The 20,484-nt window shown below is 50.5% G+C and overlaps 4 protein-coding genes across 4 annotated transcripts; 2 read left to right on the top strand and 2 right to left on the bottom strand.

The window, feature by feature from the left end:
• Positions 1-994: 994 nt before the first annotated feature.
• Positions 995-4,967, bottom strand: EMH_0008910 (microneme protein, putative; the record flags this gene model as incomplete). The annotated part of the gene is made up of 5 exons (XM_013494549.1): positions 995-1,036; positions 1,179-1,481; positions 1,578-4,568; positions 4,753-4,769; positions 4,883-4,967. The coding sequence occupies 5 exons, from the start codon at positions 4,965-4,967 to the stop codon at positions 995-997; spliced, it is 3,438 nt and encodes a 1,145-aa protein (XP_013350003.1).
• Positions 4,968-10,966: 5,999 nt separating this feature from the next.
• EMH_0009020 (pyruvate dehydrogenase, putative) lies at positions 10,967-16,565 on the top strand (the record flags this gene model as incomplete). Its single annotated transcript, XM_013494550.1, has 8 exons — positions 10,967-11,048; positions 11,183-11,199; positions 11,395-11,728; positions 13,727-14,619; positions 14,901-15,016; positions 15,375-15,569; positions 15,673-15,820; positions 16,311-16,565. The coding sequence occupies 8 exons, from the start codon at positions 10,967-10,969 to the stop codon at positions 16,563-16,565; spliced, it is 2,040 nt and encodes a 679-aa protein (XP_013350004.1).
• A 281-nt stretch (positions 16,566-16,846) lies between these two features.
• Positions 16,847-17,203, bottom strand: EMH_0009130 (uncharacterized protein; the record flags this gene model as incomplete). Its single annotated transcript, XM_013494551.1, has 1 exon — positions 16,847-17,203. The coding sequence occupies one exon, from the start codon at positions 17,201-17,203 to the stop codon at positions 16,847-16,849; it is 357 nt and encodes a 118-aa protein (XP_013350005.1).
• A 2,057-nt stretch (positions 17,204-19,260) lies between these two features.
• EMH_0009240 (14 kDa phosphohistidine phosphatase, putative) lies at positions 19,261-20,164 on the top strand (the record flags this gene model as incomplete). Its single annotated transcript, XM_013494552.1, has 2 exons — positions 19,261-19,666; positions 19,998-20,164. The coding sequence occupies 2 exons, from the start codon at positions 19,261-19,263 to the stop codon at positions 20,162-20,164; spliced, it is 573 nt and encodes a 190-aa protein (XP_013350006.1).
• Between the last annotated feature and the right edge of the window lie 320 nt (positions 20,165-20,484).

Here is a 20,484-nt window from a genome sequence, read left to right on the forward strand (position 1 = left end):
TAGACTGAACTTAGTACCGTCTTGCGCATGCCACCAGTTTCGTTGCCTGTGAAGCCGCTTCCTGCAAGCTTGTCGTTAATCGAAACGCAGCAGCTTCGCTGGTGGGCCATTTGCTGTGCATTGGGCCCAATAGTCGGCGGCTGCGCTAGTTGTTCTCTAATACTCTAGGTTACTTGCCTGTTTGCAGTGCTTGTGAATGGGCTCACATGTAGTACTTGTACAGTAGGAAGAGTAGTGATGCTGCTGTAGCGGTGTCGACGCAACAAAGTGCCAACCTTTTGCTCTACTACAAACGACTCAGACTGCACGCGGACTATGTAGATTAGCTAAACCAAAACTCCCCTGCTACGCAAGCGGGAAAGACCCTAGGCGCTTATCGAAAAACACTGCAACGTGCCGCTTCTCGCATCTAACGATAGTCGGGATGTGACTGTCCCAAAACTAAACAACTGGCCGCAAGAAGTCCTGCTTAAATAGGTGAAAGGGTATCTACCCAAAAGGACACAAGTCCGCATTCGTTGATAATATCGTCGACAGATGACTGTCGGCTGGCATGTAAAAACTGTGTAGAATAAATACACATTGAGAGCCACACCTGGTACAGAGAGAGTCATGCATTTTCCTGCCTTTTGGCCTCAGAATGACGTTCATGCGGACCAGATAGCCTACATGCGCTGTGTGGAGTCACATCTCTGCAAATTGAGGACGGGATAGTCCCATGCGGGGTAAATGCGTATGGATAGGCTCGTCGCTCTCACTGCTTCTTGACACTGTGACATAATAGAACGAAAAATATTGTCTTTTGCAGTTGTTTTATATGAATAGGTATCTCTGCTGCCAGGCTATGGATATTGTTTTGCTTTTCATTGGAAGCTTCTGTGTATTGTTGCTTTGCATTGAAAACATTTCGGTACTTTTGCCAGCATAGCACCTACAATTAACAATTTTGATTTTGGTTTGGCGGTTCACGTCCTCCAGTCAGTAGATTCTCACATCAATGCTGATGCACGTGGACCTTCTTCTGCTCCTGTTCCTTCTGAAGAATACAGAGCACACGCAGATGCATGAATCCTGAGGTCACTTCCTATAGGAATAACGCACCACTGGGGACTAGCTACACTTTCAACAAACTTTATGAGCCAGATCTAAAATTATGGACACTCGACATGTTGACGTACGCTCAATTTGCAGGTTGCACCGGTCAACTCTTTGGCCAGCTCGTCGATCGTTGAACCGCCGAAGCTGCTTGCACCCCCCGCCGGTGGAACACCAGGGCAGGTTAGTGCATTGCCACAGTCGTCAGCGCAAGCATCACTCGACTGAGAGTCGTCCAGGGCGCCATACAGGTAGCATTTCCATGAGGAGCCATCCTTGCGGGCTACCGCGTATTGGCACATGCTTTCGTCAGTAACACACATCTTGGCAGCAATCACCATGCATTCGGAGTCAAGTACATCTTGTAGATGTCCACTACCGGGAACCTGCAGCGCCCACAACGTGCATCTATGATTAAATGACAAAGGAGGCAAAACACATCTAGTTCGGGCCTTGGATACATTTCATATTCTTATCCTTACCCGCTCTGGAACCTTCAGCCCATTGTTCCCACCTGATTCTTGGCCTCCGTGTTGTCCGCACTCTTCGCTCTTGTTCTGCGCAATAACTTTGCGAGCTCCGTCGTCCCGTGTGAGATGCACAGTCGAGCTACCATTTACAGCGCCAAGGCACGACGTGGAGTTCCCACAAGCGTCCGCACAACCTTCGCCGGAAATGCTGAAGTCAAGGGAATCCTCAACATAGCACCGCCACTCCTTTTTCTTCTGGTCCTTAGTTCCTACGTCGTGACGGGCGAAGATATTGGCGTTGCAATATGCCTTCAGTCCACTTGAGCAAGCTGCCTTCGCCTCCTTAGCACAGAACTGGTCCAAAGCAGATTGTACTTTTGATGGCTGTGTGGACGGCTGTGTTGTTGTTTCCTCTCTTGATGCCTCAGATGTTTCTGATGAGCCTCTGCAGAACTCGTCCTTGTTTGCTTCAATTGTTGCATTCATCTTATCCCTCAGAGACAGGTGTTTGAAGGAGGCACCGTTGACAGCACCAGGGCACGACACGAGATTCGCGCAGTTGTCGGTACAACCATCGCCAGTCAGGCTGAAGTCAAGAGAATCCCGAATATAGCAACGCCACTCCCTGGTCTGCTGATTATTGTTTCCTACGTCGTGACGAGCGAAGAAGGTAACATTGCAGTAGGGAGTCTTTCCTTGTGCGCACGCGGCCTTCCCCTCTTCAACGCAGAACTGGTCCAAAAAGCTTTGTAGATTGGATGGCTGATATGGTACTCTGTCTTCGCAGAATTCGTCTGTGAATGCGTTGATCGCCGACTTCATCTTATCATTCAGAGAAAGATGTTTGTAAGAGACACCGTCAACCGCACCACGGCAGGAACGGAGATTCGCGCAATCGTCAGGGCAACCATCGCCGGACAGTTTGAAGTCAAGGGATTCCTGAATATAGCAACGCCACTCTCTCCTCTGCTGGTCATTGTTTCCTACATCGTGACGAGCGAAAAACGTGGCACCGCAGTAGGGGGTCTTCCCTTCTGAGCACGCGTTCTTTCCCTCTTCATCACAGAACCTGTCCAAAAAGACTTCAAGTTTGGATTCTTGCTCTAAGCAGAAATCTGCCTTGTTTTCTTCAATCAATGCCTTCATCTTATCATTCAAAGACAGGTGTTTATAGGAGACGCTCTTAACAGCACCACGGCAAGTCAGGAGATTTGCACAATTGTCGGTACAACCTTCGCCGGCCAAGGTGAAGTCAAGGGAATCGCGGATATAGCAACGCCACTCCCTCTGCTGCTGATTATTGTTTCCTACGTCGTGACGAGCGAAGAAGGTAACATTGCAGTAGGCAGTCTTTCCTTCTGCGCACGCGCGCTCCCCCTCTTCAGCACAATACTGGTCCAAGAACGCTTGCAGCCTGGATGGCCTATGCGCCTCTGCTGGACTTTCACAGAATGCATCGGTGAATGCGTTGATCGCTGACTGTATTATATTGCCCACAGAAATGTGTTTATAGGAGACATTGTCAACTGCGCCAGGGCAGGACACCATATTCCCACAACCGTCGGCACAACCGTCGCCGGTCCTGTTGAAGTCAAGGGATTCCTTAACGTAGCAACGCCAATCCTTTGTTCTCTGCTCATTGTTCCCGAGGTCGTAACGAGCGAAAAACGTGGCGTCGCAGTAAGGAGTTTTACCTTCTGAGCATGCGCGTTGTCCTTCTTGAATGCACAAGTTGTCCAAGAAGTTTTGCAGCTTGGATGGCTCGAATTCTCCTGCGGGTTGTTCTGCGGGTTGTTCTGCAGGTTCTTCTGCAGGTTGTCCTGCAGGTTCTTCTGCAGGTTGTTCTGCAGGTTCTTCTGCAGTTTGTTTGCAGAATTCTTCCTTGTTTGCTTCAATCGCGTTCTTCAACTTGTCATTTCGGGTCAGGTGTTTGACGGAACTGCCATTGACTGCACCACTGCACGACATGGGGTTCGCACAATCGTCGACACAGCCGTTGCCTGACATGCTGAAGTCAAGGGACTGCTGCAGATAGCAACGCCACTCCTTGGCCGTCTGTCCCGCAGTCCCTAGGTCGTATCTGGCGTAGATGCTGGCATTGCAGTAGTCCTTCAAGCCTTGTCCGCACGCTGTCTTGGCTTCCTCAACACACATCTGGTCCAAGAGATGCTGCAGATTAGATGAAGACGCGGGAGGTGTAGATGTCTCTGGCACGTCGACGGTCACCTCCTCCTCCGGTGCCTCCTCGCCCTCGACTGAGTCCTCGCTCTCCATTGAGTCCTCGCTCTCCATTGAGTCCTCGCTGTCTGTTGACTCCTCTCTCTCCGGTTCTTCAGGGGTGCTGCAGTACAGTCCCTTGTCTGCGGCAATAACTGACATGAGGGCTGTTCCACGTGAAAGGTGTGTAGTGGAGGTTCCATTTACCGCTCCACGGCACGCTGTGATTTTCCCGCAATCGTCCACACAGCCATCGCCAGACAAGGCGAAGTCAAGCGCATCCTGTGCATAGCAGCGCCATTCCCGCTCTGTCTGAGAAGTATTTCCGACGTCATGGCGCGCGTACAAGGCAACGTCGCAGTAGGCCCAGAGCCCCTGCTTGCATGCTTCTTCACCTTCTTTCATACACTTTCTGTCCAAGGCCTCCTGAAGAGTGGGCGCAGGGGCGCTGCAAAGTTCGCCCTTCAGTGAATCAACTTTCTTCTGCAGTTGGCTGTGGCGTGATAGGTAAGTTTCCGTTGTGCCAGCATATGCGCCGAGGCACATCTTCTTTCTGCCGCAGGTGTCCACGCAACCTGCGCGAGCTGTTTCAAAGTTAAGCGCTTCCTCTGCGTAACAGCGCCATTCTTTGCTGTTAAGGTTGTTCTTTCGTCCGTCGTATCTGGCATAGACATTTGCGCCACAGTACCGTTTCAACCCCTTCTTGCAAGCGTCCTGAGCCTCGCTTTGGCAAAACTCGTCCAGAGCATCTTGCAGTGACTGTCGGCTTGTCGTCTCAGCCAAAACCTGTAGAAGACGCAGTGCACAACACTACACTATGTTCCTTCACACGCTAGCAACAGCAGCGAAGAGAGGGGGGTATGGCGTCATAATCCCTGGGGATACTTTTTATTCAACGCTCCGCAGACCCAGATGTCGAGCAGCATTTCTCCCCAACAGTTTGGAGAGCAAACTGCCTACTAAGACTTACAGCGTCAGCAGAGAGGCCTGCGCACACAGAGGGCAATGACAGGATACGAAAAATATCAAGCTAGCTGCCAAAGCTTCAACATATTATTCCTTATTCTCTCTCAAAAGGGTGAAAGCGTGAAGAGACCTACTAAGGAAACTCCTGTCCAGGCGAACTGCTTCGGAAGCCTGAATTGTGGCCCACGCAAGGAGGCCGATGGCCGAAGGCACCTTCATTGTCGGGATACCAATGGAGTGACGATTGAGTTGGAAATTAAGGGGAGTAATAAGACTTGCTTAAGGGAAGTGAGCAGATGGCCTTTGGCTATGCGACCTCATCACTTCGATGCGACCTCGCACCGTGAGCGGGGAGCTAGCCACAACAAGAATGTTGGGGGGAAATGAAAAGGAGGAGGAAATTTGTTGGAGATTTCACTGGTTCTGTGCAATATGTAAAAAAAAGCCTTAAAACGACTCGTCACTTGTGGGGGAGCAGTGTCAACCGACTTGCTTTCGCCCGATGGTTGTAGCCAGGAAAAAATGAGGCTTTTGGTGAAGAAGACCCTTGTTTTCAAGGTATACTGTATGAGTACACCCCGATCAGAGCCTGTTTAAAAGTTGGGGAGAAAGAAGTTACTTGCTGGCTTCAGCCGTTGTGGTGGAATGCAACGGCGTTCCAAGTTCGGCGGAACAGCATCCAGCTGCGGGCGGCACCGCCAGCCTGCGACTCATCGAGCTACACGGCACACGCGCTGCTGTAACTTCTGCATCACAATAAAATATGCAAGAGCTTAAACTGTATAGAATAACAGATGGTTATGTGTAAATAGCTTTGTGTATGGAATTTACGGAGTGCAATGGGAACTGCAATTCCGCTCCTTTTTTCATGTGCTAGCCAGCTGTGTGTGTGCAGTGGAGACGTGAATCCCTGAAAGTAGTGGTTTGTCACCAAAAGCTAACCTATACAGTGAAATAATGTGTAGATATACATACACCTGCCCACCTCTCTCGGGATAGGTCGGTGAGAGCCCTCACACAGACATTTGCTCGTCGGAGGTGTTCACCAATTGTGTGCTGTGTTCGTGCGTGCTGGGACGAGATATCAGCTGCTTTGGGAGAACTCCTAAGTATATTTCCTCATTTACACTCCACAGAGGTCATCCTCGAAGACGGAGGACATTCGTTACAGGCGAACAAACTCCGAGCATATTCGCGTCGTCTGGTGCAGGCGTTACTGGTAAAGCTTGCAGCAGATGAATATGCTAGAGTCAGCAAGAGTTTGAGAGGAGGGACGAAATGTTCCCTTTACAGTTTGGGTGTGTTAGAGGAACCAAAAAACGGAGAAAATGGCTTCCTAGCCCTTCCAGTTGGTGTAGAGTAACGGAATTTCAGAACCCGTAGGCAGCATTGTCAAGAGAAAGGGTGTGGTAACCCACCCGCTGCTCTTGTTGATGGCATCTCACCTGTTTCTTCAGAGCATGCGCATAAAATATTGCTCATTTCATGCCTGAAAAGAACCTGGACAACCCATCGTCTCCATCGATTCCCTGCTGGTCCTTAACAGACTACTTCGGTCTGGAGGCCATTACTGCTACGGTCGTTTGAGATTTTACTGGTTACCTCATTGCTCGCCCTGTTCACTAATGACAGTCAAATCTATTGTGAGGAGAGGCAAAGCTTAGTACAAGCGGGTACTCGTATCGTCGAATATTATACTACCATCCCAGTGCAGAGGTGCCCTGGGGTCCGAACAGTTAGCCAGGAGGTTCTGAACCGTGAAATCAATGCTGGTTGATAGTGCATGCACAGAAACTTATAGTTTGCACTTAATCCAAAGCTCCAAAAAAGACCCGTACTATCGTAGCTGAGCCGCCACAAGGTGGCCTTCACATGCATACGGAAATGGCGGAGTTAATGATCGGCGCTGGTTCCACCTTTGAGCAACAAACCGTTTAGAAAGGAGATGCGTTCTTAACTGTATTGAGCAACGCTTCACGAGAACCAGTAGGCGTTTTTAGGTGCCCATCAGCCAGCTACCCTGCACGCAGTTATCCATAGGCGGAGCAGGTGAAGTCGCCATCAAAGCATGAGCGTGCACCAGTGTAATGCAGGTGATATACGAACATCGTGGGCAATACCGTAGTACGCCTCTATATTCCCGCTGCAATGACATAAGCTGCCGTATGAGAGTTGTTGGCCATAATATTCACTAAAATTTCCCTGCTGTCTGTAACTGAATGACTTGACTTCGCCCTACGAATGACGACGGCCAAAAATTGGATGGTCGCTGTGCGTGGTGAATGTTTCTATTGCTCAAGCTGCAGTCGGGTTACCACAGAGAGCGATCTCAAATCGTGTATAGCGCATTTCCTTGGAACTGCAGGCATGATTAGTTTGTTGCTCAGATGCACATTTGGCAACCTTTCTACATTCGAAGCGTGCTCAGCACATCTGAATTGTGTTAGCTCCTTCCGCCTTCCAACAGCTAAACACGGCTTATCCGCTATCCCCCATAGGTGCATCTCACGCAATCCGTGCCTATTACTCTGATGTACATTGTGCCTACTGTGGGTACGTTCCCGCGATTGCTCGTCAAGGTTCTTGCAGTGTCTCGTGCACAGCACTCATCAAAGGAAAACTGCTGTTCGGCTGGGAAGAGAGATTGCCCTGAACAAAACGGTTTGGATATCGCTTTCCCTCCTAATGATTCTGTCATCACAAAAAAGAAAAGTCCCGTGTGTTAGGTTTGGATGACTCTGCAGCAATTTCTTGATGAACAAGAACGTTCACCCTGACTCCTGTGCTGCTTGAAACCATGGTATTTCAAAGTTTTGCAAGAGCTTTACTTTTAGAAGGAAGCTGCTGTTGGTATGGAGGGAAAGACAAGCAGGCAGAGGTTTGGCAAGGTCCTGCAGACGGTTTCTCCAATCTAAGGTCCGTGCTAGTTACGCCGCAAAGTCAACAGGGGTGTCAATCTCCGTACACGATGAATGGTGCCTCTTGCCTTGGAGCGCAAAAGAGGGAGGTCCACGTGGGCTGTGCTGCAACACGAGCCCTCAGCTGCCCCTCCGGCACAACGTTGTACATTTTGTTTAGCGTTTTGATATCTGGTACTCCCCCAGCGAGGAACGGCACTTTCGGGTGGGGAGCCAACGGGGGCATAATCGTATTGAAGTCCTTCGTACGCATCCATTTGTCAAAGCTCTGAACGCCAGACCTCGTGAGTATAGTTATTTCGCCGGTGGTGGTTTTGGCCCAATCGATCCGGCCGATTTTGGGGTGTTCGGTAATGACGAGAGTCCGATGCCCCGCATAAACGCCCATACGAGAGCGTCCCCTTCCATACGGGCAGCTTACATTGCAACCCATTATAATAGCCGCAGATGATAGCGAGGAGACGATGCTTGAGGGGCCCTCCAGATTTATATTTGGGGTCACCTTCACGCGTACGCGTCTCAATTAATAGCCGCAGCTCCTCCGTCTTGGTTTTGCTTCTACCAACCAGTGTAGGTTCTTTTCAATTGAAAAGAATTTGCGGCGTGCTCTGTCTAGACAGAAACGATGGGGACCGCAACACGCGCCAATGCCACTCGAGACCGTTGACAGCAGATGGAGCTCTCCAAAGACGGTCTAACGCGGTGAGAAAAGCATCACACAATGCAGCACAGCATTCAAGCAAGTATTGAGATAATTTAATATTTTGGATCCATATAATACCTCTTGAAGCCAAGGAAACGTTCACGAGAAGAACGACATATACCCACAGCATCTGCGTGCTCTGGACGTGAGCAGACGTTCCGGAGCTCGCTTCCACTGGTCCTAACCAATAACTTCTGCTGAGTGATAGTAGAGAAGCTCACCGACTTAGATATGGTAAACAAGTGAGACCGGAAATCCCCTGTACGCTAGCTAAACGTGGGAGAGCTGGAAGAACTCCTGCGGTACGCTTGCCCAGCGGCAGGAGAGCCAGTGCGGATGCCCAACAGAACGTACACTCAGCTGTAGCTGTTGTCGTGAACCGTTAGAACCTCGATCCTTGTCGGCATCACTGGCGGTAATGAGACAGTGTCTAGAATAGCAGGGTTATTAAGTGCGCTGTCGGTCACGGCGTGAGCAGGAGTTCCCCCTGTGGCGTTTCAATAGGGCATTGTAGAATGCATTCGCGCTGGATGCCAGTGTTACCGGCAATACATACATAAATTCTGTCTCTTCCGCCTCTTTATAGGCAGGATCGGCTTCGTCGTCTGCCTATTCAAATTCATTGAAACTTCTGTTCCCTCCTTCCACTGTTTCCAGCGCATCTTCGTAGCTGCTTTTTTCGCAAGTTCCTAGCTTGACTATTCTGACTCTACTACAGCGCGTACCTGTCAACAGATAAGACTGAGGACTCCTGCAACACTTTGTAGCATCGGATAGTTTATCGGGGCATGAGTGACAACAAACCCAACCCGGCACAGGCGGGCGGCCTATGCCATATTAGTAGTCTGAAAAACGCGGGAAAAGAGAAAAGAGAAAACCCTCAATATCCTAAAATGTTTCTTCATGCACAATTAGGATTGGTCATAATTCCGTTCGGCGAGGCGACTCACGGCCGACCCTCTCCGAGCAGAAACAAGGTCGATTTCGCAATCCCATACGGTGAAAAAGCATTTACATAATGTAGGAAACATATTCCGATTTCCGTCGACCGAAGAGCCCAGAGCTCTAGGGAATGCCATCAGGTCAAATGGAGAAAAGTTCGAGGACTGCAGTACGTCGCATGTACCGTGGAAATATGCGAAGTACAGCTAAGTGAAAATCGAACATGACCGGCTCCAAATGCAGTATGCTGATTTCTGGGGCGCATAATAGTTCACGGGAACTACATGGATTCCCTCAGTTGCAAATAGGAAACGAGTTCGTTTTAATATAATTTTCAATTGCGTTTGACTTCTGGAGACAATCAAAAGATGTCGCTCAGAAGGCATACGTCAGTGCCCCTCATCTCACGTCGGCGAAGGCTGCGCCGTATGCTCTACCTTCTGTACGAACGTGCTCTGATTGACGTTGGTTCTTATGTCACCTGACCGCTGACTACAGTAACCTTTCGGGCCTTATATTGCCGAGTAGTGCCCACCATTAAGCCCTACTCAAGATCTGAACTTCAGGCGTAACAAATAGTATTCAAGTCGCTTCTTCATTTGTACACTATATAGGGTTGTCTACTTCCCTTGGTGTGAGGCAAGTTGCCATTGAAATCGCAGTGCGCGCTCAAGGACTTCCTGAAGGAAGAATATTCAAGTGTACTTCAGGAAAGGGCTCACTCTCAAGGTGCACTGTACTACAGAATTCGCTTTCTCGGTTGAAGACTATGGAAAGGTTGCCTTCCTGTCCCGAACCTGCTTGCACTGCATTCACAAGCCACTGCCACTGGTACGGCTGTATTAGCGGGACCAATAGTAATCGTACTAAAGCATATGAATATAGGACCAGTGGCCGCAAAGAAAAGCCCCAAGTTCCCAAAGAAATAGAGACCGATTAAAAGGATGGCCCAAAATCATTTGTGTGCCAGGCCTTATCGAACTGGCGGCTGTTCTGCAGCGCCCCGCATGGGTGCACTACGGATTTTATTGAGGGAAGAATAACCTCTCAAATTGTCATATTTTATTCCCGAAATTCCGAAAAATTAGTTGAGAACATATTCTCGCATCTACTGTCTTTTCCATTGGGCTAATAGTACGGGGACTGTAGTACACACGGGCACCAATAGAGTTCAAGCGGAGCCTTCAGGGACGTTGTTAAATGAAAAAGGACAACTACAATGCTAGTAGAGATGAATGGCAGTACTTTAGATAGAAATTTAAGCTAACCAAGTCAAGAATGATCGGCAGCTACACTGCTGGCTGTGAAACTGATGCTGCGATTGAGGCTCCGATGCGAAGTCACCAGGGAGATCTATGTTTCTCGGATTTTCCTTTAAAGATTAACTCGTATATGTTTTAAGGAAGTTTACTTGAATATTTAACTCCTAATAGTATATACAGGTTCTGATTAGAATATATATATAGGGTTTGAACCCAGTACGGTTCAGCTAAGTAATAGAAGCCTGCCGTTCGCTACAGGGACTGGCCGGCACCGCTTCTGAACCTTTCTGGCTAGCTCACGGCAGAGAATCGACTGCTCCGGGGAACCCTCAACATTTTCCCTACAGCGCTGAATATTCCTGTTATTTCCCTTTGATTACTCCCATAAATGCTATGAGGATGAAGTTCTCATCAATATGTCTCGTAGCGCCTGCGCTGGTGGCGCTCGGTGCTTGCGACGGTGGACTCGTGCAGGGTACGTAAACCTATGTGGCGCGTTGCAGTGCTTTGTGGGGTTTGTTCGTCTTTGATGTAGTTATTCCTCCTACGGATGCATAATTCTGCAACCAGATGTCAAAGGAGGTGCGTTTTTGTGCTTTTTGTGTTCAGGCGCGTCAGCTGGAGAGGTGAGGTGAACGTCATCGACTGGATTGGCCAGCGCGTGGCTCACACGATGCTTGCCCTATAGATTTTTTGCTGATGGGGGAGGTGCTTGTACTATGGTGCTTTGATACGCTGGAATAGCAGTTCCTCAGTCATCCCCACATGCTCGTACTCATGTAAAACATTGCTTTTGCCTTTGCACGCTGGCTGTCTTTCAGATCCCCCAACCTCCAAGCGTCCTCCAAAGGACCATGGATAGCGTATGCCTACAGGAATTTTCTCGTGCCTGCCTACAAAATCCTCACTTCTGCGTCGGTGCGGTGGCCCGCCGCGATGTTGGCAATACTGCTGCTGACGGGGAGGCCTGGCGATGCTATTCAGTCGAGGAGTTAGACTTTTCTCTGACGAAGAGGACCTGTGTGGACGACTGTGGCGAGCTCATTGAGTGCCAGGGAGGTGTCAAGGATACATCACTGGAGCATCTCAGTGCAACGGACAAGCTTGAGGGCCGGCTTCAGGAAGCCCAGGAAGGGATGTGCAAAATTCATGTACGTTACACACACGTTTTACTTCAGCCCAACACAGGGGAGACGATAGAAATAAGAGTACTGACCTTTTAATTTGTATGCATTCACTGCTTATACAAGTGCGGTGGAACTGGTTCCTATGGTCCATATTGGTGTGTAACGGGTAACAAGCGTCGAATAGCAGCGCAGCTTTCTCGTGTATGCGTGGTTTGTGTATTCTTGCGTGCTTGTATGCGTTTCTGCATGCTTGTGTTTGCTGTGTATGTGTGTGTGTATGTGTGTGTGTGTGTGTGTGTGTGTGCTTGTGTGTGTGTGTGTGTACCAGAAGGCGGCAACTTCCAGTTAAAGTGCCTGCCTTGTTGGAAAGCGCAGTGTTTGCCATTGTGAGATGATCTCACGTCAGAGGAACAGTGGCTCTGCAGTCTGTCCACATCGGCGGAGTATGCAAATTTCCGATGACCTGGTTTGGAGGACAGAAACAGAAAATGACAGCCAATGATGCTTTTTGTGTTGCACCTCGCAACCTGTGCCTTTAACTGTGTACGCCTATTGCCTCCTTAGCGGAGTGAACTCTGCTATGCAGGCAATATGATCTATGGGGGTTGATGGCTTGTTTCCTAATCACATTATTTTTGTGATGGGGAAGCAAAGCATCAAACCGCCATAGCTACCTATCAGGGTTCTACAGGCGCACCCTTTTGGTATCTAGCAAACTTACGAACAGTAACGGGACAGTGGGCACACGATTGAGCTCCCTAGTACTACATAGAGTTCGGAGATAGCATTTAAACAATATTCCGTCTCTGTAGAAATGACCATTAGCGTGGCCTATGTAGCCCAGCAATTTAACGGTTTAGAGGATAGTATGTCTCTGCAGTGCATAGACTGAACGACCTAAGTTACGAGTACTTTACTCCAGTGATGAACGACATTCTAGACTTCTACTGCGGCCTTTGATTTGAAATTTCGACTCTTTGGCGGTGACGGCTTCGCATTTAACAGGGATACCGAGGCCATTAGGACAATAGGTGCAGACAAACGAAATCGTTCAGCAAGTAGCATCGTTCGTGGGAAGAGGGCGCAGCTATATCTCATCGCATGCAGGCTAGCTGTTGCCTTTTGTATTAGTGCATCCAGCAAATGTAGCTTGGTTGCGCATGCATACGAGGTTGCCTCTTAGCAGCTAGTTGCGGCAGCTCATGACGCCTGCTCTACCCCTGCCCTTGGGCCGCCTGCCTCAGGCCTCCTTGGTGCTGAAACTGGGGTCAGACGCTTCCTGGAAACTCTTATATTGAATATTTTGACTAAATTGCAGCTCGCTACGGTCCTCGCATATGATCAAGGACCCTCGTTCCACTACCCTACATCCTGCAACACTTTTTGCAAGAGAGCTCTACCTGCAAGCGTACCCAAGCTAGCCCTTGATGCATGCATTAACACGTTATCCAAGTGCTTAACACTTATTTGGCCTTCAGTAGCTAACATGCACACAAGTAGAATTACACGTACAAACTTCACGCAGAAATGCCACGCTTTCAACCCACACACTGCTGCGCAACCAGGCGCACACGCGGAGGATACCCCCAATATCCAGGTAAATATAAACTCAAATGAACTGAAAATAAGCGGGTAGCAGCCTCGCTGGTTTCTGTCTCGTTCACAGTTGGCGTTCTGGGCCTGCTGCTCCGACAGAGGAGCCTTAGGGGATACGCCAGGCGGCTAGCATGCAGCGTCTCGTGCTTGGCGAGCGGCTTCCGTGCACGAAGGAGAGTACAGACAACTTTGCAAGATGAATACTCTGTCCTTTTTATTCTTCTCTGTGAATTTACGTCTTGTTGACCTCTGGACTGAGGCTTCTTTGGCTCATTGTCTGCAGTGGCAAGGACAGGGCGGACGACACGCGAGGCCCTCGTAGACAGAGGGTGTTCTTTCGTCCCCCGTTGTTACCACACGCACATTTTTATCCAGTGCTGTTGCTTAAAAATGAAAAAGACAATAAAGCTGCTGCTATGGGCGGTCGCAGGGATATTGGGGGGTGGAACCTCTTTGGCCTCCTGTCGGGGGTCCAACGCCCCCCCTGCTGCATTTATGACCCCCCAGGGCTCCTACTTTTCCGCTTTCTTTCCCGGTAAAGTGGATGCATCGGGTGTACGTACACACCAACATGCAGCACTCCATATTGCAAATCCGCGCACATCCCAGGACCCCAAGTCGTCGGTGCAACCAGCTGCGTTGGATCGTGTCTCGGAGGTTCCTTCTCTCGCCTCCGCTGTCACTGCCTTTCAGTTGGCTGCACACAACCCTCGAGTATCTGGCGCTCAGAGCAGCGCTGCTGTTTCAGGCGGAACTGCAGCACAAGCAGCTCGCCAAGTAGCTGCAGATACGTCGCAAGATAACAGCACGTCTTCCATATTCCACGAGGACGGCCTGGGTGGCCTTGTGCGTGGCAGCGTTCGGGGGAACCTGCGAAATAGACGGGAGAACGTGTCGCCCGTAGTGGCACAGATGCTGTATGAGGATATGTTGCTTGGCCGTTACGTAGAGGACGCATGCGCTCGGCTGTACTACCGGGGGAAGACTGCAGGGTTCGTTCACCTATACACTGGACAGGAGGCTGTGAGCAGCGGTGTGCTTAAGTTGCTGCGCAAAGACGATGCAGTTGCATCCACCTACAGAGATCACGTGCATGCAACCAGCAAGGGAGTGCCAGCCCGTGAGGTCTTTGCAGAGCTCTTCGGTAAGCAGACAGGTTGCTCCAAGGGTTTCGGCGGCTCTATGCACATGTTTTCCAAAGAGTGGAATCTCTATGGAGGATTCGCATTCATAGGAGAACAGATACCTGTGGCACTCGGGGTCGCCTTCAGCCAGCTGTACAGACGCCTCGCCGAGCGCCAGCTACCAGGAGAGAAGGACCAGGTTGGTCATTTACTAATTATGAATGCTTCTCTCTATATAGGCTTCTGTGGTGGCTACCTAGTCTTTCAGTTCTTCAAGTTAAGGCGATGCAGTATCAGCCCCCTGTACATGATCTATACAGGCCATCGTATCCGAGGGCTGCAGCATACCTGCATGCAGGCGTTAAGGGGTGAAGGGTTGTACCAGTTGCATGGGTGCATGCATGCATGAGTTTTGGGGCCGCAGCTGTTGGCTCAGAGAAGGATTTGTGGGCGTGTGCTGTTCTGTTTTCTCCGCTGCAGGTTACCGTCTGCTTTATGGGAGACGGGACCACCAACATGGGGCAATTCTATGAAGCTATGAACATGGCGGCGCTTATGAAGCTGCCCGTGATCTTCGTCGTAGAGAACAACAATTGGTAGATAACACATTTGCAGCCCCATTCTCCGTGATATATATATATATATATATATATATATATATATATATATATATATATATATATATGCAGACACACACACACAGACACACACACACAGACACACACACAGACACACACACACACACATACAGACACACACACACACACATACACACACACACATACAGACACACACACACACACACACACGCACACGCACACGCACACACACACTCTTGCGAGCACTGTATCTGATGCGCAGCAGTGCATCCTTCGTGTATTCGACAGAGCACGGCTGCGCTCTTTAGTTCTGTTTGGGGCGCTATGTTGTGGCTGGGTTCTGCATCTCCTGCAGGGCCATAGGCATGGCTGCGCAGCGTAGCACGGCGGTGCAGGAGATTCACCAGCGGGGGCCCCCCTTCGGCGTCCCCAGTATTGAGGTCGACGGCATGGACGTCCTGGCTGTGCGTGCAGCTGCACGCCAAGCCATAGATAGAGCTCGAAGGGGGGAGGGACCATCCCTCATAGAAGCTCTTACGTACAGATTCAGGTACGTGAGCAACATTTCCAGGTGGCCAGCTAGTGAACCCGCTTTCTGCTGCTTATAGTCTAGGGCTTAGGGTTTAGCGTTTCGGGTGCCGTGGCTGTTTCAGAGGCCATTCGTTGGCAGACCCCGACGAGCTCCGCTGCACCCACGAGAAGGCGGCATTTGCAGTAAGGGATCCAATAAAGCACTTTGAGCAGTACATGCTGGAGATGGGATACGCCAACGAAGAAACTCTGGAACTGACACGCAAAAAGGTAAGCAGAAGCTATTCGCCTCCCCTCAGCTGTGTATACACTGCAGGAGGGGAGAGCAGAGGCGAAGCAGGCGGTAGCTTTCTAGTATAGACTCTGCGCGAACTCCCAGTATGCACACGAAGTGGTGAAAGCTCACAGACATACGTGCCTCCGCTTGTTTGTCGCGTTTTCAGAAATGTGAACTATGTGTAAATATATGTAAATTATAAGTGAAACGAATGTGCAATTCATATTTTCAGAAATATGAAATGCGTATTCGTTTTACTTATAATTTATACAAGTGTATGCAACAGAAGTAAATATTTGCCTGACTCATACATTTTGTGTCTGTGTCTTTAGTTGTTACTAGTATTAATGTAGGATGTTTGCCGCTGCAACTTGGCTTCCCGGTCTTGCGTTGTATACCCCTCCAGCGTGTTCTACATTGGGGGGGTACTGCTTGCAGTGCATGCAGTAGTGAATATTTCGGCTTGTTTTCTCTGGGTTGCAGATGCGAGAAATCGTGGATGAAGCCGTGGAGTTCGCAGACAATTCTCCTGCACCGGACCCTACAACTGCCGGTGACACAACGTTTGCCCCGGCCTACGAGGCCAAAGGCTTCGATCCTTTAACTGATGAGGAGCTGGCGGCGTATGCGCAAGCCCTGAAGTTAGAGTTGGATCGGGAGGCGCGTAAGGCGAAGGGAGAGCGTGTGGTGCCGCCTCCAGTTGAAAATGATCCCAACCCCCCCATTGTCATCGACTAAGGGAACTCCACACAATGAAGGCTGCCAGCAGCGCCCACTGACCGTTGGCTGTTGTGCAGCTCACCCTCGCTTCTTCACCGTTGCCCTTAAGGGCTCACTGCTGGCGTTCTTTCTGATAGAAAACGACGCAAGGGGCGGGTTCAACTGTGGAGTCCACAATGCAGGAGCGCTTGGAGATCACAACTGGGCAGGATGCTGCAGCAGCAGCTGTCCAGTGTCTTAGGAAGTTTCTGGTCTGGAGCTCCGTCTGCCTTTGCAGATTATGCCGTTTGTTGTGTTAGTTACTGCATGCGGATTGCTGCTTCCATTCGTGCTGCCGCAACAGAAGACCGGGCTCCAAGGTGCCGGCAGCTCTGGCACCTGTAGGAGTTGGCCGTCCGTGCCAAGGGCGCCACCAGCCGCCTGCCTGCCTCCTGCGCAGCCATCTTAGATCGTGCTGCAGTGTACTTACATGAAATAGGAGCCAGAATCACCAGCGCAGCAATAACCAGCGCCGCACCAAGCTTGTGGGGAAGTGGCAGAGGCACCCACGTCAGCCGATCTGTGGTCGTGTGTAAGGCCTTCAGGGCGGATGTGGACGGAAGGCGGGAGAAGTCTTCACCTGCCCGCGCCCAGGCCACTTCTCCATATTTTAGCATTTTTAAGCAAAATGATATTTTAAAGCTATTTGAAAAACACCAACGTCAGTGCCCGTGAGAAACTGACAGGCAGAGCGCTCCCGCACCCTCCCACCCTCGCTGGCTACGAGAACGACAGCAAACCACCCTGTAGTTGCAGCGTTGTCGTAGTGTGTGTAGCGGACTCGTGTCGCGTGACTGGAAGGGGACAGACACTCTGCAGAAAGCAACGGAATATGACGGCTTACTTTTGACTTGGTCATTCTATCGCGTTTGTACCATACAATTCCAGAAACACTGGTTGGGGGGAGGGCGGGGTAGGGAATTGAATTGGAGTAGCAGCGCTCACACGGGGTTCACTGTGCTAAACTGAGCACGGTCACCACCACAGCAGCTAGTTGCAACTGCCCAAGCGGACTGGGCAGCTTCCTGAGTGCGCAAAACAGGACTACTGTGGCTATCTAGCTGTTACTAGCAGGTAGAGCTCTGATCGTACAGTGGGAGATAGTCGGCATCCCGTCCGAAAAGAATCGCCTCTGTGTTTCGTTGCCCGGTGCGAGCCACACTAATGTATTGAGGCTAAGGCCCTCGTCTTGCTGCTTTGTGTTGTGCTGCCTATATTCCCCTGCATCTAAAAATGTATATCGGTGAGTTCAGTCGTTAGTCGTAGCCGGCCTTCTGCAAACAGAAAATCCTAGTTCCTCCTCTCTCCTAACACTCAGGGTTGCAGCAGGGGGAGCGCAGGTACTATGTGCCCACCATACCACCTGTAAAAGCTAGTAGCAGGTGTTTGCTGGTCTAGGGAGAGTAAACGCGGGATCTTCACACCAGAAAACACCCACAGTGCGCCTGCTCCTTGACCTGAAGGAAGAGCTCTAGATAACAACGCAGGAAGGGAAGCCGAAACCCACCATAAGGAGGTACAGCCGGGGTTGTGTCTCGACGTCGTATGTAGAAAGCGATGCGTGCGCTTCGCCCCTCGACACCAGGAAGGTTTGGTCATGGGGAATATCCTATTTCAAGTTGCAGGTCGTCGATTGGTTTCGTCTGCATATATCTCGTGCGCAAGCGCAAGCGGCAGTGTAAACAGGAGCCTGTCCTGTAGAGGGGTGGCCGCGAGCACCCATTCAGCCGCATTTTCCAGCGTTGGGATTTTGATTACAAAGTCATTAAAAAATATTGTCGATGACTGTACTCGAAGGCTCTCGATGCATTGAAGACTTCGGCCACAAGAGCACCTGCGCTTGGTGACTGTGCCGACTGCTAGCATTCAGTGCAGTTAACGGTGCACGAGCTGAGCATCCAGGTTTGCCGTTAAGCGGCTTGTGAGTCATTTAGCCTCCAGTTGTTCCTTCTCATCTTTGATTAAGATTGAGATTCCTCCTTCTATAGTTCAATAGATGAGCTGAGCTCAGGAGAGTGTGTGTGCCCGTGGTGGGGCCCTCCGCATCCATTGACTTGCATGACAGGCACGCGGCGTTTCTTTGGTGGAAACTTTTGGGAATTACTCTGGCGTTTCGCGGAAAACACCAAAATTCTTTTGTTTTTGCTCATCAGGGTTCAATAAGTCAACAGACGGGCCAGAGTGGAAGAGTTCGTGGGCGCATTCAAGTTCAGTGCACTCTTCGACTGTGGGCGCCCAGTGGGCAGACTGGCATATGCTTCCTTCGCTGTTCCCCAGCAACTTGAAGTGCTGCCGAGGTAAACGTCCCAACTGCGTCGCTGTGTCACAGGCAGGAGTTTCTGCAAAGCGACTCGCGCAGGAAACGGGAGAGGAGTGCTTGGCTTCTTCTCTAGCTGACGGCGAGGCTGATGGCAGTGTCGCAGCAGGTGGGAGATCATCCAATTCTGCTTTAGGAATCAAACCGTCTATCAGCGGCTGCAGTCACTCAGGTCTGACTGCCGCTAAACAGCGGCACGTCGGCGATTCCGCTGTGTTTCAGACCACGTGCAGCAGCAGCAGCAGCAGCAGCAGCAACAGTAGCGCTAGCACATCCTGCAGCTCTCCGCCCGTGGTGCACAACTGCACGCTTGCGTTGAAAGCCTTACAGATATCACGAGCACGCCGTCTCGCAAAGATGGATGGGTCGAAGCAATCCCAGCGGACTGCGGAGGAGGTGGAGCTGGCACTGGAGGTGCTGAACGACGAGCTGGCCGGGGCCTCCCCGTTGGACCGCCCGTCACTTGAACTCGCAACGCAGGCGTTGACAGATCGTCTTTTAGAACTGCGGAAACAACAGAGGGGAACCGGAAACCCTCCTGAGACGGGAGAAGTAAGCAAGCAGAGCACCCATGAGTACTCGTCCTCCCTTCAGGCCGTCGTCTTGGGCGACGGCAAACAGAAGTACACTCTGATCAAAATACCGAAGCAAGACGATATGCATGGCGACATTTACCTTGTACGTGGAGACCCCAAGGCGGAGTACCACTACCAAACGGCAATAGACACACTGAATGCTCTCCAGTCGAGGAACATCTTGTCAGGTAGGCTGTCTCTTCGTATTCATCTAATCTGTTTATATTCATTTCCTGAACTTGTGAATATCCCTACTGACGCTGGTGTTTATTGTTGCTCCGTATCGGACAGTTAGCAACATCATGCAATCTACTGCGTTCACCTTATTGCTGAGATGGGGGCACATGTGCTGGGTGTGATCGGTTTGCCGAGGAGTGAGTTGTTCAACTGCATACAAGCATGCATGCTTACATGCAAGTGCGTTTCAATGCATGCAAGTCGATCGTAGTTCCGCTTTTATGAGGTCTATGACGGCCAGCTAGTCAGCATCGGGCAGTTGCTGCTGATGAGTGCATGCAGACGTCACGGGTGGAGGCCGCATGGATGTATTACGGGCTGAGAAGAAGGTGGAGATCTACGGCTATTCGTATCAGTACGGGGCGGCTGACCATTCGATCACGGCAAAGATGGTTAAGGAGTACTTGGGCGACGAGTTCATCGTCTCGTTTGGCAACTACGGCTATTAGTTCTCTTAGAAACCAACCCAGCAGCGTTCCAGCTACTCGAATAAGGCAGCAGCACAGCACCCACACCATATTGTTGCATGCATGCGCAGTGGACGCAGCAGGAGCCCAAGCGACTGCCGTGGTGACTGGGGCTGTGTTCAGCGCGCACACTTTTCACCACACAGGTGCATGGACCAGACGCGCTTGTCTGCCCCAGCATCTCCTTTTTTAAGTACAAGCAGCGGGAGAACAGCCACCAGTTCAAATGCGTGCCAGACAGACAGGCGACAGATTAGAAATGAGTTGTACTAATTACTGCAACGACGCCAGGTGGCACACAC

This window comes from Eimeria mitis, genomic scaffold, assembly GCF_000499745.2.
Source record: "Eimeria mitis Houghton genomic scaffold, Emh_scaff12, whole genome shotgun sequence".
Classification (NCBI taxonomy): domain Eukaryota; phylum Apicomplexa; class Conoidasida; order Eucoccidiorida; family Eimeriidae; genus Eimeria; species Eimeria mitis.